The sequence below is a fragment of the Tripterygium wilfordii genome, chromosome 3 (assembly GCF_013401445.1).
Source record: "Tripterygium wilfordii isolate XIE 37 chromosome 3, ASM1340144v1, whole genome shotgun sequence".
Taxonomy (NCBI): Eukaryota; Viridiplantae; Streptophyta; class Magnoliopsida; order Celastrales; family Celastraceae; genus Tripterygium; species Tripterygium wilfordii.
Genome location: NC_052234.1, coordinates 2,162,725 through 2,181,768, shown reverse-complemented (window position 1 = coordinate 2,181,768; position 19,044 = coordinate 2,162,725). Strand labels below are relative to the sequence as shown.

Here is a 19,044-nt window from a genome sequence, read left to right as displayed (position 1 = left end):
CGTTCTGTATCACTAACTAATGGCTGGCTAAGGAGCAAAGTGCATTGATTTGATTTAGTTGATATTTAGTGGAAATAACACCACAAGCCCACAGTGGAAATAATACATCGGGCTCGCACGGCGGCTTCTCAGGGGCGGCCCTGGGGTGGGGCGACAAGGGCGGTCGCCCGGGGCCCCCAAATCCCAGGGCCCCAAATTTTTGAAAAAAATATTAATTTTATATTAATCTAAACACAAAAAATCAATTAAAAACTAACAATTCTCCATATATTTCAACTAAAAAACTAATAAAAGAAAATTTTTTGATTTTAAAATAAATAAAAAAGAAAACACGGGCCCCTTTTCTAGAGCTCGCCCGGGGCTTCTGTAAACTCATGTACACCACTGCGGCTTCTTTCCTCCCAAGCCCAGCTACTACAGACCGAAACCATAAACTCACTTGTCTATATTATTAAAAAGTGACCCCTTACTTTACGCCTTACTTTAGACCCTTATGTAAGAATTCATATATGTGTATATATTGGTCCACACTTTTTGGTCTACACAGGAGAATTCCTATATATATATATATATATATCACATCTAAAATTAAGAACTCATTTTAGGATTTTAAAGGAGATGTTATATATATATATATAAAATGTGAATAAATATTAAATACTAAATACTGTAATTCTTTGAATAAAAGTCAGTGTGCATGACCATTTAAAACTGGAAGATGTCAATATAATTCTGCCATTGAAACTTGATCTAGCACTTGGGATTAGAGGACTACCAAAGGTGATTTACAGACAAAAAATTGCATTTTGTTACATACTTTCCCTATTAGTAAACAGTGTTCCCCCCCCCCCCCCCCCCCCCTCAATATGTGGTTTAATTAGACACTGTAGTTTAAAAATGATGTCAGATTGTGGGTTTCAATGTCTCTACAATTATGGATGCAATATCACTCATCATCTCAAGACGGCTATAAGAACAAATTTATCAGGTAACAAATTGCACAAGCAGATCAGCTAAAAACAATCATTTTCTATTCAATACACAATCTGCAAAATACTCGTCCATGAAATAAGAGTTGGTATTACATCAAACCCCTGAGGTTGTTGGAAAAATAGCAATAATAATGATAAATGGAGTAGCCCCATGACATCCTAATCCTCGATTAAAAAAAAAGAACAAAGAACACAGGAAAACCCTTCTTTGAGAACATATTGCTGTTAACTACAATGAAAATGTTAATACAGACCGCTAGTCGAGATCGAAAATACAAAAGAAGATAAATGATATACCTTACAAACCTAGAAAGCCACCCAAAAAGAAAACATGACTAGAATATTATGTTGTAAGGAAGGTCCAAAGTTTCTTTCCTATTGATGCTTCCCCAACATGTTGAGACTCTCCCCCATCATCATCATCGTCGTTGTTGTCAGCATCCTCGTCCTCATCAGTTCGATACTCGTCTCCACCAAATTTACCAGCTCTTTCTGGTGTCCCATTCACTTCTTCACTCAGTGCCATATTTTCAGCCAACTTTGATTTTCCGGCTTCACCTTGATCATCTTCCAGTTTTCCACACTGTTTCAGAGAGCATAAAACATTACATCAGAAAATCAGTCAGATAAAGTACAAAAACAATCATAGTAAACAAATCTCCACTAGACGCAGAAAACGAGTTCCGTAGTCATTTAAAATCAACTAAATACTTCAAAAAATATATTGGTGACAATAGAATTCAAAAGGACTGAATAAAATCTGTGATAGTGTAATAAAAATTCTAATAACACATTCATCTCTCCAGTTTGATTGCAAAAGAGAAGGTTAAAATCAATCACAAAAGTGTGCACAATTCACAATGCTCCCACCAATGAAGATGGCAACTGTCATGTATTACCTGCGCATCACAAAAAGTTGTTTCTGATAATTGAAAGACAAGAGAATCCTTTCAATTTTGCCAAACTCGCCTTGAAAATCATCATATAAGGTTTTGCATGATTGTTAAACCCTAATGGAGATTAGGTTCTATTTCAGGTTCATGATATGAACTAAAAGGGTGGAAACATAAACGGAAAACTTAGGAAAGTAAATTCCCATCTCATGACATTTTTTAGTCTCTCATACAATGTCCCATTTCCCTCGATTTTAGAATCCATGGAACAGCAATTTTACAGCACTGAAGCTATCATAAAACATAATTTACATGTAAATAAGTTACACTAGGCCACTTGCAGTTGCAGAAAAACAAAATGGGTCTTAAACACATGAACAAGGAGGGGCGAAAGAGACGGACCATTTTCATTTCTTGTCCCAAGACAGAACAAACCAATCAAATAAAGCATCCAAAACCAATCAAGTAAAGCATCCATAACACAACCCTTTTTCTTTGAAAGATTAAGCATCTCAAACATAGTAGCAAAATGCTACAGATATAGACAGTAGTTTTTAAGTAATAGGTAGAGACAGTAGTCATGTTCATACCCGTACCAGTCGTGAGCTTCTGCCATTCTCACTAGCAACTCCAGCCAAAGACACAGGAGCAGCCTTAGAGGTGATGACCCCATCATCCGAATCTCTAATACCTTCCACCACATTCTCATTTTGTTTGTTTACAGCAGACAAGGCTCTAGCAGCTGGAGCTGTTTTTCCACTGTAAACAATTAAACAAGAGTTCACCCATTAGTTGTTTTTCCATAAAGTAACCGATGACAGTGATTAATTCGTTCTATATCACTAACTAATGGCAAGCTAAGGAGCAAAGTGCATTGATTTAGTTGATATTTAGTGGAAAACTGGAAATAATACCCACAAGGCCACAGTGAGAAGTTATCAACCCATCACTAAATAAGAGTTGTAATCTTACATTCTCGGACGCCGCCGGAGGTTATATCGAGTTTCACCCAGAGTTTGCACGTCTTCAGCAACTTTTTGTCGCCTCTTCTTATGCTGAACAGCTGTTACACTATCAGACTGCACTTCACTGTCATCACCAGCTTGCCCACTCATAGTTACTTGAGATGTGCGAGCATGACTACGCTTTCTGGGATTTCTTGTAGTTCCCTTATCAGCAAGGCTAGACTCACCCCTGCTTTCACTAATCAGATCACCAGAATCCTCAGCAGTTCCATTTTGGTGCTCGGCATCAAAAGCTTCCCCAAGAATGGCCCTTGCATCTTGGACGACTGCCTTCACGGAGTGTGTTCTATTTACTCTAGGTTTTCCTCTCCTGCGAGGCTGCCGGCCACGCTTCAAATCAGGAACATGGGAATCAGCAAGTACTTCAGGTGCCTTACTGTTGTTGCTGTGATGATCAACTGATAGATCCTGGCTAGCATCAGCATCTCTGCCACTGGTGTCAGATGAGATCCTCTGAACATCAAAAGAATCATTAGCAATCACATATGATGGCTCAGCTTCATTTTGAGTTTTGCTCAATCTATTTGATGGTCCCTCCCCGTTATCACGCTCACCAGAGAGAGGTTCCTCTTCATTGAAATTCTGAAGGGCAATAGGCTCAATCTTTTTGTTTGGAGAGAACTTGAATATCTTTGAGGTACACTTTCGGAGCCAAGAAACTGTTCCACCAGAAGTTGGAGACTTTAAATCATCCACTTTGGGACTTCTTTGCCTTTCAGCCTCAGCTGCATCTATATGAACACCTTTATTCAGATAATCATTAACCACTTTTGGAACCTCTATATTCTCAACTTCTTGAAAAACTTGTAAATCAGTAAGCACAAAGTCAGAGGTTAGTTCACCACAAGTTTTGCAACTCTTGTGTTGCTCAACAAATAAAATGAAACGCTCTTTCTCTTTACTGAATTGTTCTCTCCGGTCTTTCAATTTCTCACTAAGGTCAACAAGCTTGTCAATATCTTTTCGCATATCAAGTTGCTGTTCTTCAAGCAGCTTCTGATTTTCTGCCACTTTAAGTGTCTCTTCTTCAATTTTAAGTTTCGCAAGCCTCATCTCTTCCATTTCCCTTGAAGCTACTTCCCTCAATTTATTTATACTGCCCAGTTCTCTATCTTTCTCTTCATTGAATGACTTCTCCTTCTCATGCAACTGTTTTTCCAACTCCTCCCGCCTATGCTGCAAATCAGTCTCAAGTTCTGTTTTCAGAATCTCAAATTCATGAAGGAATTTGTTTCTTTCACATTGCACTTTCTCAGACATCATGGACTGATCATGCTCCATGCTGGCTGCAAATGATTCTTTTGCAGCTTCAAGAGCTTCCAGCTCCCTCTTAATGTAATCCTGTGTCAGCTGCTTTTCACTTTTTAATCTCTCTTCTTCATAGTGTGTCTGCTTTTCAAATTTTTCCTTCTGTTCGATGACACTCTTCAACTCTTTCTCAATCTCAACTCTTTTCTCATCTAGCTGTTCCCATTCTCTCTCAAACAATTCCTTTTGCTGCCTCAAATCCTCTGTTTCCTTCAAAAGCAATTCTTCCTGGACCCTGCACTTTTTTATTTCCTCTTTCAGCTCTGATTGCAGATGCAAATATTCTGACCTCTCTTCCACACTTATTTTGAGCCGATTGTTCTCTTCACGAATCGTCATTAATTGTTCCTCATTGTCAGCCCTTATTTTCTCAACTTCAGTCTTCAAACGTAGTAAATCTTCATTATCAGCAGCAATCTGTTTCCTCTCAGTCACCAAGTTATTCTCCTCAGATTTAATTGCCTTTTCCATTTCCTCTAGAGCTTTAAACTTCGATTCATATTGCAGCTCTTTCTCCCTAAGCTTTTCCAATCTCTTATCCAATGCCTGTTCTCTTTTTGAAACTTTCTCTTCGATGTGATTAATTTCGGCTTCCTTCTTCTCCACTTCAACCACCTTGCTTTTCAAATCCTCATCAAAGGTTTTCCTCTTTTGATCAAGTTCCAAATCAAATTCGCGCTTCTTCGCATCCAATAAAGCATTGTGTTCATCAACAAGCTTTTGAATCTCAACCTGTACGTATTCCGCACCAACAAAAGAAAGGCATAAATACATTTTACTTAATCAAGAGTTGGCATACTACAATATACATAAAAATTTAAAACATAGTTTCAGTTGCGTTCTATTGCATAATTAGCATTAACATTTGGTAACTTGTCCCCACCAAAGCCCATTTCATATGAGGTTTACCCTTTCCCACTCCGCCCCCTACAAAAAAAAAAAGGAACCAAGAAAAGGGGGCGGGGCGGGGCGGGGGAGAATCATTCAAAACTAACATATTATAGAGCAGGAAAAAAAATGATCTATCGAAATTATGACTGCAATATATTTCACTTAAAGAGTTATTCCACTTATTTGTATGGAACCCAATAACTCATACGATTTGAGTTCATCTTTCTTAGATGCAAATTTTGTGTAGACAAGCAAGAAGTTTGAATGAAGAAAAAAGACTGGCTACCCTTTTTTTGGGAACATGTTGGCACTCATTTGTGTTTATTGCACTACCCTCATCCATACTCCCGCCTTGTTTTTATAGGCCGCCAAGAGAAGTAAATGCAAAAACAAAGGTATACATAAGGCGTACTACATTTCATATCACTTAAATGAATGTGCTCTGAGACCATAGAAAGGAGTGAAGGACCTGCATATTGCAAAGTTCCAATCGAGCAAACATATATCTTCACTCCTATAAAAAGAAGAAAAAAAACAAAGACAGGACACAGCATGCAATATCCCCTCACACAAGAAGGGCTTAACAAAGAATAAATATCTTCTGCATAAATAGAAAGAGAAAAGAAGTAGCGAAATGAAAAGCGGAAATTTAATCAAACAAGAGATATTTTCCTGGTACCAATTTGACAGGCTAATTATTACTTTTCAAACCAACATTAGCCTGTCAAATCACATTTTATAAAGTACAGAGACTACCACAACAGAGAACTAACAAACACAACATCCTAGGCATACGTCGATAACCACCCAGTTTGCATGGACAACCTAATTTCCATAAGATTTTTGGAGGACAAGAACCAATTGTAAGGACTTACTCCTTCTCTGGCATTTAATTTCTCTTCTAGCACAAGTAGCTCCCTCTCTTTCACCACCAATCTCTCCTTCATAGAATCATATTCCTGAAACGAAATAAAACTGGTACACGTTAGAATGCACCAAAACACATAGAAAAAATTATCACAATGTAGTAGAACAGCCTACCTTCTGTTTGAGCTCTAAATCTGTTAGCCTGCTGCTTATGTCTTCTTCCTTCTTTTTCAAAGATGCATTTGTTTGATTGATTTTCTTTTGTGCCTCTTCAAGATCACTCTCTCTCAGTTTAAAGATCCTATCATTCTCGTTTGCTCTCTCTTCTCTCTGGCTAATGATCCTCTGTAATCTTGATTGCCTCTCTTCTCCCTCCTGTAATTTCCTCTCCCATTCTCGTAAGTCCTCCCTCTGCTTCGACAAATTAGTTTCTTGCACTTCTCGCCTAATAGTGATGGAACCAAGATCATTAAAATGTGTAAAATAACTAAAACAATGTTTCTGTAGGAAATTCAGAAGCACAAAGCTAGCAAATAAGGTAATACTCTGCAATGAAAGACTTGCGTTCCCTTCGAATCACATTCTCTCGAGATTCCACCTCTTGGAATTTTCGCTCAATCTCTGAACTCTTTCTGCTTACTTCAGCAAGCTTTGCATCAGCATTGTACAATTTTGCCTCAACCTCGAGAGATTTTTCTTCGATGCTAGTAATTAAAGCATTTGCTTCCACCAACTTTGAATCAGCTGTAAATTTAATTTCTGCATTTTTGGAATGCATTTCACGCAAAGCCTTCTCCAGCTGTAGCATCCAAAATTATTCCCACATTAAAAACCATCCATAACCTGGATTTATGTCGTATCTTCAAATGCTGCACTGGCTTTATATAGCAGGGAAATTATATCTCACAACAATCTTCAGTTGTGAGAGGGAAAATAAATTAATGCCCAGAAGAAAAGGTTTAAAAGATTTGTCATTTTTCTCTTACTAAGTATGGAAAGGGAAAAAAAACAAAAAAAAAGCCTTGCAATTTCAGCTAACACACGCAGTTTCAATCAATAAATGGATATAACTGACTACAAATGACAGCATTCTGTTCACAGTTAATAAAGAGACAAAGCATGTAAGCAAAATGGAAGGCTCAAACTCACATCAAGCACACACTGTTTCTCAACACCCAATGCCTTCCTTAAATTCTCTTCTCGCTTCTCAACATCAGAAATAGCAATTAAATGTGATGCTTGCTCCCGCTTGACAGTTTCCGTAGCTTCTGCCAATGCCTGCCCAAGTCCTTCATATTTAGAAGCCCACTCTTTTTTCTCAATCAAGAGGAGCCCCATGTTATACTGGTAATCGAAAAGCTGCGCAAAAAATATATCTTCCAGTATAAGTAAGACAGTCTATTAATAACCAATTCCAAAAGATAGAGAGTGAGAGAGATGAATAAGGGATAAAACAGTTGGCTAATGTGTAAAGCATGAAAGACAAAATCACCATCAACCTCTATCCAGACAGGATGTTTATAACACAACAAGAAGTAAGGCAGAATAAGAAAGTACTTGATGCTAGAACAAGCAAAAACAAACCCATGCAATAGTAGCACTAGCAAATGCAGAAAACAGCATCCTCTAACAAGTGCATAAACACTTGGGATTATTTTTGCATACGGGGGGACGATATGGGAGTCAAAAAATTACAGAGCAGCAGTTCCTAGTATGAGTGTATAACAATTAAGGAATCACAAATGCCTGTAAATTGCGCTTGGGTAACTAACAGCATTCGATACAATGTAAAGAAACAGCACGCAAATTCAAATCATATTTCACGTTCTCGACTTTTCATGTCATTTAGTATCTCAGTAAATTATGTTCTATCAAATATAAATGATTTTAAAATGGTTCAAGAGAGAATATTTTAAGGTTAATGAGATCAAGTGAAAGAAAGGCAATAAAGAGTAAGAATAATCTCTTTATGTCACGCTCCGTACCTTTCAGTCCAAGTTTGAGTGTAATCACTATAGTGGATTAATAAGTACTCTAGACACCCAAACATGTTATGAAGGGAAGAGTAATAAGCAATTCAAACATGTAACTATTGTATAGCCATCAAACAAGAAGGAACAGCCTATACATTCACTATTACATGCCAACTATTTTAAAGAATACACCAAGATTCATAGTTATCTCTGAAGCCCATCATTTTGGGGGTTGAAGATCCCTTGATCCTTCACCGTAATAAAAAAGATCATAGTGGACCAAGAAAGAACTGTATGTCAAGATACATTAGATCCCACATAAAGCAGAGCAAGAAGATAAAGCACTTTTAGGCCAAAAAAACAAAGGCACTATACCTCTGTATCACAAAGAAGTAACAATCATCCACAGGTGATCAACTCCTTTAGATCAAAAAAATTTCCCCCACCCCAATAAAATTCAAGAGAATGTAAGCCCCCACGTCTTCTCTCCCACTAACTGATTCATAAAAGCTTCAAGCCTTTAATTCATCCAATTCTTCAAGATTAAATAATTCACATATCAAAATTTCAGGCATTAAAAGAGGCACTACAAATAAAATGTGACGTTCCTCCCAACCACTAACCACTTCTTTCCCAGCTAATCAAATCTTCCATGCTCAGCTTTCTAAAAAGATAAATTGAAAGGATATATAGATTCAATACTTTGTAGACAATTTAAAGAAAGCCAACCTGTTCCATAAGTTGGGACACAAGAACTCTCTGTATTAAAAACAATTATCATAGTCACATGCATATATTTATTTTGGCTAATGTACAATTGCAACGGAAATTTACATCTAGATGTGATGCAAATGGCAACTTTCAAGTGTTAAACAATATATCATAGTTCTGACAGTTGCATGATTACAAAGGATCTTCCATTCAAAACAAAGTGAAAAAGGATTTCAATGACTCACACATTGAGATCTCAAGCGACTGATTATGACAATAACGAACAAGGGTGTCAACCAATATTATGCCTGGCCACTTGATGCTTAGCTACTATCTAAAGATAGAGTGCAAAGACAAGCCATTATCTTGCCCTGGAGATTTGGTAATTCCAAATTAATTCTAATCTCCCAAGCCAACGAAACATTGTCAACTTAACAAAAACAACCAGTAAAACACATTGAAAGATCTCTTACATATCACTACTGTAAATGAGTAGAACCTCAGCCCCAGCACAAGATTTGATTGTAGTGCAGAAACTATCAAAATTACAAAAAGAAAGCACCAAATTTAAATACTTCAACACACCCAATTCAAAGAATCCAAGAAAGAAATACACCAACCTCATTTTCGAGCTTGGTGATCTTCTCCAATAATTCCTCTCGATTAAAGGAAGTCTCAACCGGCCGCACACCGTTCAGACTCGGACTTGGCCCATTCGAGTTTGAATCACCAGTCTTCTGGGCGTCCCTCCTTGGGGTAGGTGACCACCCGCTCCACATCTTCTTCTGCGGCGTCAACATCGCCACGACGACTCCAACAACAGCCTCTCCTCAATTTCCCAGGTCTACAGATCTTAAACTCAAACAAACAACAACACAACCCTCAATTGAACAGTGAATATTCGGTATCAAGTACAGACATGGAGCGGACCTGAACCCAAATTTCGATTCAAATTCAAAATCCCTCTATCCGGGTGGCATCGAAAGATTGAAACCCCAAACCGGACGTGAAACGGGAATTATGAATTCCGGTAAAACTTTTGTCTGAAGTCCGCCAACGTCTCGAAACGAACTTCTCTCTATCGTCTTCTTTTTTCAGCCCCCAAGCCTTTAGTAAGAATCTCGCACGTTCTCTTTTTTTTTTTTAAATCTTTTCTTAAATTTGTTTATTGCTAAATGAATTTACCTTTACGTCCTTATAGGGTAATGGAATTACTTGCAGTATTACAAGGGTAGTGTTGGGATCTGGAAAAGGCGGCTTTCTTGAATGACGTAATCACCCTTATTTGGTAACAGGAGTGGGCGGATAAGGAAAGGGTTTGGTGGTAATTTAGTGGGTTGGGGCCGCCAGTTAAAGAAAGAGCCGTACAAAGAAAAGTGTGAAAATTCCATGCTGTCATCGACTCATGTCATGTTACTTGGTAAGGAGGTTTGCCCACGTGCTGGGAGGATGGGGAATATAAAGCGGAAGCTTCCTATTTCTATCACAAGCATGGGTGAAAAGCGATCGGTTTTAGTTTTTCACATAAGTTTTACCGATCAGTCTGATGATTATTGTCGGTTTTTCCAGTTTTATCACTTTTCCATCCGTTCTTTAAAAAAAATATGTAATTTTTTTGGACCGAACCCAATCGTTCTGTCAATTGTCGATAAATTTTTATAGTCCTAAAATGTAAAAATGGAGAAAATATTCTATGATCCTGACACGTTATATCATACGTTGACGCTAATATGAGGTATCAATATTAATAACATTGTGACTTTTATAGAAGTTTGTCATCAATTTATCAGTGGTTGAGAATGATTTAAAATTTAAATTACAAATTAACTATTTTCATCCACCATTCATGTTTTTGACATCACAAGTTATGAATTATCGTGATTTTATTGGTTCTGATGTATCAAGATCCTGAATATGTTTTTATGAAAGCATGGAGTAGGTCCTTGGTATAGTTAAAACAAAACGTAGAAAAAATGTTAAATTTTTTTTTAAACATGTAGAGAGTGTCTTTTTCTTTCTCCGCTCATCATGATTTCCTTTCTTATTTTGTTACCTTCATGCTCTTCTTTTCTTCCTTTTTTCCTGGAGAAGTTAGTTTATATTCTGGTACTTTTAGTTTAGTTTCATGGTATCATTTGTTTCTTGCACAGTGGGTTGCTGGATTCCTAACTTTTGGTACCCAGGTGGCTCAAGAAATAGCAGATATACCTTGCTCTACCATGGCATGTGTTCTTAATTGGTGTTGTTATAATTTGAAGGAATTGATGTCAGAAGTTATTATTGTCCACGATTTGAGCACTCGTGTGGCTTTATCCTTCAAAAAATACTTTCAATGTCATTTGTGTTCATGTTGTCTTAACAATCCCACACACTTCTAGACTCGGTTATGCAAGACACAATAAATCAACTATACGGGTCAAGGTTCTTGAGATACACACTTCTAGACTCGGTTATGCAAGACACAATAAATCAACTATACAGATCAAGATTCTTAGGATTGAATTGGCTATGTTTCTCTTAACTCAACATGGATTAGCATGAAGATCCATGTTCTTTTAGCTATGCTAAAACTGGCAAAACCAAGGATCACTAACACACTCTGATGCATAGTTTTAAACCCGTATCATACCGACGATTCAACCGGTTGAACCGTGAACTGTGAGGTTCAACAGTATACGATACCTCTAAAATACCATTTAAGCATTCGAACCATCTAAACAGCTGAAATACCATCAAACCGCGAACATCAGAGTCTGATGTACAACAAAATTAAAATAAGACTTTCTTCTGATCCAACATTTTCAAGCAGCTAGGGGTGCATTCATCCATTCAGCAACAAATGCTGTCTGGGAAAACAGTTCTGTGTCACTCGTACAGGGAATTGTTACAAAAGAGAAGAATGATGGGTCGCAAAATCCGCTTGGAGAAGCGAGAAAACGCATTCTTCTGCACTGAGCATTATTCCAAAATGGTGAAAGAAGAAAAAAAGACCAAAATCAATGAGGACCACCATAATTCTTATTAATCAGCTTGAATTAGCAGGTAAAATGAAAGTGTAGGCAAAACTTTGGAGACGCTTCCACGATACATTGACAAGCCATCTACATCCATAAGTGTTCTCCCCTATATTCTCGCACAATTACTGGTACACTTGTAGGCGGAACCTGAACGAGCCAGACAATGTTGAAGTCAGGAAAGTAGAGCATTATATGTGCAAAATATCACTTCTAAGGGCAATTAGAGAAACTGTCGGGCTTAGGAGTTCAGGGTTTACAAGGCCGAAGCAAAGAAGAACAGTTCTATAAACAAATACAGGAAGAAACAGCTTTAAAAAAATATGCCAAAGCAATGCTTAATATTGAGATCTTCCTCTTTGTTTTCATCAGTCCATAACTCTGCTCGAGGCCACAAATCACCTAAAAATACTAGGATACAGCCATACAACGCAAAACAAGATTTTCACTCTCTTGCAATTCACCTTACAAGGCTCAAAATACAAAGAGCAGAAAGCCAAATATGTTCCAAAAAGCAAAGTCAACTATTTTATTTATTAATCATGATAGTAGCTTACCATGCCGTAATCTGTAATAATCATTGAAACATAATCCGAAGGCATTGCGTCATACCTGTCAACAAACAACATGCACAATGTGTGGTCAGTTGGGGAAACTAGCAACTTCAGCAAGTTGCATTTAAATCACAAAAAGTTACATCAGATTCAGAAGCTGCAGATTTTCACTGTTGGCCCAATGATCCAAGACATTGATATCCTGCCTACCATAAACCTTTGAAATGGCATCTGGATCACCTGCAAGAAAGTAACACACTTGCAGAGTTAAATCATCAGTGAAGGAGCCAAGTCACAAGAAGCACCTCCTTCAATTGAGTACTAGCTAAAAATGCATACCGAGCTCATTGGAGCATATTGAATCAAGCTGCACCCTTTCATGAAACTTATACGCTTCACAACAGACTAAGACTGGGACACGGAATGCATGAGCAACCATAGCAATGCTTGCGGTTCCAACTCTTGAGAAGACTGTCCCATTAGTCAATACAGATGCAGCACCAAGAAAAACACGGGTAACCTCGTGCATGATGTAAGAAACAGCATTTATATGAGTATAAGTACAACTAAGACCTCTTCCAACCAACCTACGAAGTAATAGTTTCCCTTCAAGCTTTGGACGAGAGTCCACCACCACAACACGAAACTGTTTGCCTAGCTCATGGGCGTGCAATAGTAGCATTTCAACTGCTGAGGATAACCCATATGTAAGCAGAACATCACCATCATTGATCTTTGTGACAGCATGTTTGACTATCACCTTATCTGCTAGTATGATCTTCTCATTTATAAAACGTTCAATATCCAACTGAAGAGAAGCTTTTGCTTCTGATTCAGATAGAGTCAAGGGTAACTTCGCAATGCGATTCTTCAAAAACCTAATTGCATTCCCCATGCTGATTGAAAGTGGCCGACACTGAATAAAGAACGAAACATAACAACTAACTTTAGCAGTTAAGTCTCTGGAAAGAGTCTTTTCTGGAGGCGTGGAGTAGTCTTTAATAACCTCTTGTAATGCTTGCAGCATTGAAACACAACGAGCATTGCCACCACATATATCTCCTGACAGATATTGTAGTCCAACCTGAAAACAAGAAACAATGAGAAATATTATCCTCATATCCAGCCATTCACATAATTAATAATGGCCTTATACGTTTAGATCACGGTGCCCACTCCTCATCATTTAGCTAAAGATGTCAATCACTGCATTGCTTCCATGAGTTCTTCAAACAGAGCCAGATGATGGTAGGCTCATAGCCAATACCACATGGTTTGGGCAAGAGTCAGTCAAAAGGTCCAAAGGGTTTATTGCTCTAGCTTATACGTTTCCCAATCTAACTTCAAGGCATAACAAAAAAAAAACAACTCCTAAGCAGTTGAACACACATAAATACCTTGTACACAGCTGAATGCATGGGTTCAAGCTGGAAAAACTTTGCTTCGAGATCACTAAGCTGCGTTCCATGTTCATACTGAGGCAAATGTCTAAACGATTCTACTATGTTCCTAGCTTCAGTTTGTTTAACCACAGCCCGCTTTTTTGCCTTTTCTACCCGACTTGTATCATCATATTGCATGCGTGGATGAGGTACATCTTTCTTTCTATCCTTTTCAGATGGGCGATCTACTCCCTTCTTCTCAGGAGTAGCACCTGGGCCACAGTCATTCTTCTGGTAAAGGGTCTTTGAGGGTTTAGCTGGCTTTATATTAGCTGAATTCACCACCCCGGACGCAGCAGTGTGTGCCTTGCTCCCTTCAGCTGATATCCTTGATCAAAGGGAATAGGATTAATGATATGCAGAATGGAGATACAAAATGCAAAACACAAGGAAAAAGAAAAACTAACGACCATCAGATGGTGCTGTGCTTTATATTGTAACATCAGTAACCATCAGGAGAACAGACACAAATTCTACATATTAAGTATGCTAGACAATAAAATGAAGTAAAAAAGGAAAAGGCAACCATGGAAGAGCCAGTCTAGAGCGAAGGAGGAATGGCTAATAGTCTATATAAACAGCTGAGATAATTGATTGCATATTAATTAAAACGGCCCCATTGAAGGTGTTCTAATAGTCATAAGTCTGAAGAAAAAATAACAAAATTTGTATCCACCTTTTGCAGCTCGTTGAGCCTCCTGAAGTGCCCGCCTCTCAGCTTTAGAGGTCCTCTCTTTCAAGGGCTTCGAAGTTGTGGTTCGGTCATGCTGCACTTCAACTGATGCACTGACAGCCTTTTCTGCAACCATATCTTCAGACATTTAACGTTTCATTCTTGAAGAAACTATTATCAGCACTAAAACATAAATATATAGCTTATACTGCAAATATCTTAGTATCTTACAAAGTATACAACTACTTCTTAACGTGATAAGTCAAACCTCCTTCCAGTTAAAGAGGTAAAAAGTGGTACTTGAATCCAATAAATAGTCACATAATCAAAATCAAACTCACTTGATAAATATGTCCCTTTAGATTCTAACATTACCATGGCCTCGTATACCATACACAAGAAATCCAACAACATTGAAATGCAGATAATATTAACCAACTGTAGTTTTAATCAACCCCAACAAGTCTTTCCTTTACACTGCCTAAAATGTACACCAGTTAGAACATTCACAAGATATGGAATGCCAACCCAAATAGACGTCAATATGCTGTCAAAATCATTGATATAAAAATGAATAAAAACAAAGAAATAAAAAGGTTCCTTTGGTTATAATGTTGGAGGAGATCATATTTGATAAGCAGCCCATATGTTGTGTACGAAGCACGAGAGAACTGATGTAGCATAGAATTTAATATTCTTTATTTGCACATTTAGGCTTGCATTAGGACTTATTCTAGGTGCAACACCAAATGTTTCATACTCCAAAGTGAATGAACAAAAGTTAAGCTTCATAAATGAGACTGGCAATCAAATATGCAGCCACCCCTGATACATAAGACAATAGCTAGCTTAAGATTAGCATAAAAAAGAGGAATAAGAGTATCCAATGATGTAAAGTCCGTGATAGAGTCGTGCCCATACACGCTCAGCACCCAAGGCCCAACCGACACCCACCCATATGGGCCGGCTGTACCCAAGGCCTCCCAGCCCATACTAGAAAACCTTGGGTACTAAGGGAGGCCCATACCTCCCCTATAAACAACATCTTAGCTCCCATATCTTTCGATGTGGGACAATCCTATCAAGCTCCCATATCTTTCGATGTGGGACAATCCTATCAATACCCTCCCCTTCAAGACCAACGCCCACGTTGGTCGAGCACCATGGCCGACCACTCTGGCAGGCGCACCCCCGTTGGTCGAGCACCATGGCCGGCCACTCCGCAGGCACGGTCCCAAGTTGAAAGCACAACAGGATCATGCTTCGATATCATTGATAGAGTCGTGCCCATACACGCTCAGCACCCAAGGCCCAACCGACACCCACCCATATGGGCCGGCTGTACCCAAGGCCTCCCAGCCCATACTAGAAAACCTTGGGTACTAAGGGAGGCCCATACCTCCCCCTATAAACAACATCTTAGCTCCCATATCTTTCGATGTGGGACAATCCTATCAGTCCGCTAAAAACTTTATAAGATACGAATTTTTTTTGCAAGCTAGTAAGTCCATGTGAGTGTGCTCATTTTCTTTTATAGAAACTAATGCAATGAACATGGAATATTTTGTAACGTTAATAGACTCACCATTTTCTCTAACGTTGTCTCCCCCCCCCCCCCCCCCCTCTTTTTCAGAAAAATCTTTAATGTTGTCTAGTTGCAAATATAATGTAGTCTATTATTCTTCCTTTATATGGGCTTGAGCTATGCCAATGATAGTCTGAGGTTTGCTAGACCGTTAAGAGGGGTTTGATATTAGAAGCATAATAAATTTGAATTACCACATTGTTTGCAGAGGACTACCCCCAAACAAGTTTCAGTAAAGCTATTGATGGTGAGAAAAATCTGCAGGCCAAGAATTCACTTTCAAGAGCTTTTTTATTGGTGCAAAACTGTAAATTCATTCCGGAGGCCATCAACAGGAATTTATACATGCTCACAGCATTACAATTTGAAATATTTACTTGGTCCATCTTGTAATAACCGCTTCTCAACTTAGCATCCTTTTCATATGTTTTGTTATTCACAAGAAACTAAGCTGAAATGATCAAAAAGAAAATAAAACATCAGAAAAGCAAACGAGGAAGGCCATTAAGTCAAAAAACGGAAGAAAAAAAAAATGTAATCAATGGCTCAACCAAAAACTCCACATCCTAAAGTTTAGTTATTTTTCAAAAGAATCTTCATCAAACTTCCTACAATATCAATATTTTCATCTGACAAAAACAAGTATGCTTAGTCAGTGAAAATTCTCTTCTCCTTTATTCTTTCAAGTAAGGAGTCAATCAAATCCCTACTTCTTTTAGCTGAAAACAAATGCATAAAATCTTGGAAAAGCCATATGATTTTTTTTTTGCTCTAATCAATAAATACAAGCTGCTAAAACTACTTTCAGGCAATCCTTTGACAAAAAATCCTTGTCTTCTGGTTAGGATTCTGCTCAAGGAAAATATAAAAAAAAAATTCACAAAATACTTAACCACCTATATATTTCCAATCCAGAATCATGCTGATGCTAATTTGTAACTAACACACAATTGAGTCCCAGATTCCAATTTCGTTCGCTTACATACATCTTCATATCTACACACAAAAACACATTCACACAAGTGTAACATACTAACATGCATATAGCCCAATAGCAAGTTTCTGCATATAAGAGAGATACCAGGCTGCAAGTTGACCACTGAAACGGTAGTCAATCCACTCGCTGGAACACTACTCGGCGCAAAAGCTGGGGCTCTCTTGGACCGGCCAGGTGACACCCCAAGGTCATCCGAAAGCTCCGGGTTTGGGCCTGTGCTAGAGGGGGAGGTGGCAGGGAATAATTCAGAAGCATTGTAGCTTCCCACAATCAAGGACTCCACGGCGGCGGCGGCCATGGAAGATCGCTGGACAGGGGATGATGAAAGTGTGTCGGAGGGGTGGCGGGGCGGCGGAATCATGACAGGAGAAAGGGAGTTTCCGGGCAAAGGGGATGAGGAGAGATCGGCGACGGGAGCGGAGGAGGAGAGCATCTGGTCGGTGCCCGTAAAAAAGAACCCGACTTGCCGGACCTTCGGGTCAATGACGGAGCGCGGGGCTCGTCGTTGGTCCATTTCGGGGGGGGCAATGGGATGGGAGTGAGTTCTGACTAGTGAGTCATTCATGAGAGTTCAAATTTGTAGGCGGCGAAGTGGCCACGACATTAAAGATCATGAAAAATAAAATTTTCCTTCATTAAAGAAGGGGTTAATTTATAGTATCACTTTTTGTAATTGAAAGATGTCCAAAATTTGATTTTGGTCTTGGGAGGAGCAAACATTTCAAGTGAATTAATAAAAATTGATTGAAAAAAAAGTATCTAATAAAAAAACTTGATCATTTAGAGCATTTATAACAGAATACATTAATAAAATTTTTTAAAATACAGATAAAATCTCACTGTTCCTTATTTTATAAATAGTGGAAGGGTTATTCCTTTCCTTCCTATGTTCTTACTGTGCCAATATATATATACACACACAATAGCATTATCATTCACAAGCGCAGCTCCCCAAATGGAAAATTTCCTTGTTTTGTTTCGAGAAATTCATGGGCCTGGCCTGCACATGTGTGTCTCAGCTCAGGCCCATATTTTAGGAATATACGGACCCAATAGCCCATGATCAGCATTCAGCAGGTGAGATCTGTAATGGGCTGGAATTCAGTTTGTATGGATTGGGCCATTCATTAATTAGCTGCAACGCAAGCGGTAGTAGACTAGTAGCATACCATACTAGATGGATTTGGGGCTCTCAAATTCTCAGTGGTCATTCAATTAAGGGACTTTTGGAGGCCGGTACACTAGATTATACTTAATTGTAAAAAAGTGCAATCACTAAAACATCCTTTTAAAAAAGTACACTGGGGATCATCTTTTACCAAAATAACCTCAATTTTGATTTTCTCTCTCCACGAATTGTGATACAATAGTGATACTTTTAAATAGAAGATCCAATTTAGTGTTCAATTTATATTTTTGGCTCATAAAATGATGATATAAATGTTAGAATGTAAATTTGATAGCATTACATGTCTTTCTGGTTCAATTATGTCATTTTAGTGGATTTTTGATGTTCGTGATACTATAGTGATACATCTCTGCAGCTGTAAATGTTTTTCCAAAACGAGCAAGAGATGTACAAACCAAGAAAAGAAAACCAAGAAAGGAAAAGTAATTAGGAAGAAGAAGTATGCATATTGGTTCAATTGTATCATTTTAATGAATTTTTTGTGTTCGTGATACTATAGTGATACATCTCTGCACTTGTAAATGTTTTTTCAAAACGAACAAGAGAGGTAACCAAGAAAAGAAAATCAAGAAAGGAAAAGTAGTTAGAAAGATGAAGTATGCATACTAGTTTCATCATTTTAGTGGTTTTTTGGTGTTGGTGATACTATAGTGATACTATAGCGATACATCTCTGCAAAAAACGAACCAGAGTCCAGATCTGCAAAAAAACAAAGCACAACCCAGATTGAACAACGAAGCATAGTCCAGATCTGTCAAAAACGAAGCAGAGCAACTCGACGCAGTCCAGATTGAGCAACGACGAAGAAGGAGATGAAGAGAGGAGAAACTCGGCCAAAAACGAAGAAGAAGACAACGAAGAACCAGATCGAGAACCAGAAGAAGAAGAAGAAGAAGAAGGAGAGAAAGAAGGAGATAACTTTTAGTAGAG

The 19,044-nt window shown here is 38.3% G+C and overlaps 2 protein-coding genes across 4 annotated transcripts; both read right to left on the bottom strand.

The window, feature by feature from the left end:
* Window positions 1–1,009: 1,009 nt before the first annotated feature.
* On the bottom strand, window positions 1,010–9,753 carry LOC119989691 (protein CROWDED NUCLEI 1-like). Of its 2 annotated transcripts, none has more exons than XM_038835368.1 (8): window positions 9,281–9,753; window positions 7,126–7,335; window positions 6,522–6,775; window positions 6,151–6,421; window positions 5,985–6,068; window positions 2,858–4,950; window positions 2,482–2,644; window positions 1,010–1,575 (listed from the first exon to the last, which is right to left on the bottom strand). In XM_038835368.1, the coding sequence occupies exons 1-8, from the start codon at window positions 9,458–9,460 to the stop codon at window positions 1,336–1,338; spliced, it is 3,495 nt and encodes a 1,164-aa protein (XP_038691296.1). In that variant the 5' UTR covers window positions 9,461–9,753; the 3' UTR covers window positions 1,010–1,335. The 2 variants fall into 2 exon arrangements, with proteins under 2 accessions (XP_038691296.1, XP_038691287.1); XM_038835359.1 differs by having other exon boundaries at window positions 2,476–2,644; window positions 9,281–9,752.
* Window positions 9,754–11,355: 1,602 nt separating this feature from the next.
* Window positions 11,356–17,513, bottom strand: LOC119985538 (translation initiation factor eIF-2B subunit delta-like). Of its 2 annotated transcripts, none has more exons than XM_038829831.1 (7): window positions 17,010–17,513; window positions 14,347–14,481; window positions 13,626–13,990; window positions 12,568–13,312; window positions 12,372–12,468; window positions 12,232–12,286; window positions 11,356–11,824 (listed from the first exon to the last, which is right to left on the bottom strand). In XM_038829831.1, the coding sequence occupies exons 1-7, from the start codon at window positions 17,488–17,490 to the stop codon at window positions 11,762–11,764; spliced, it is 1,941 nt and encodes a 646-aa protein (XP_038685759.1). In that variant the 5' UTR covers window positions 17,491–17,513; the 3' UTR covers window positions 11,356–11,761. The 2 variants fall into 2 exon arrangements, with proteins under 2 accessions (XP_038685759.1, XP_038685762.1); XM_038829834.1 differs by having other exon boundaries at window positions 14,347–14,469; window positions 17,010–17,512.
* Between the last annotated feature and the right edge of the window lie 1,531 nt (window positions 17,514–19,044).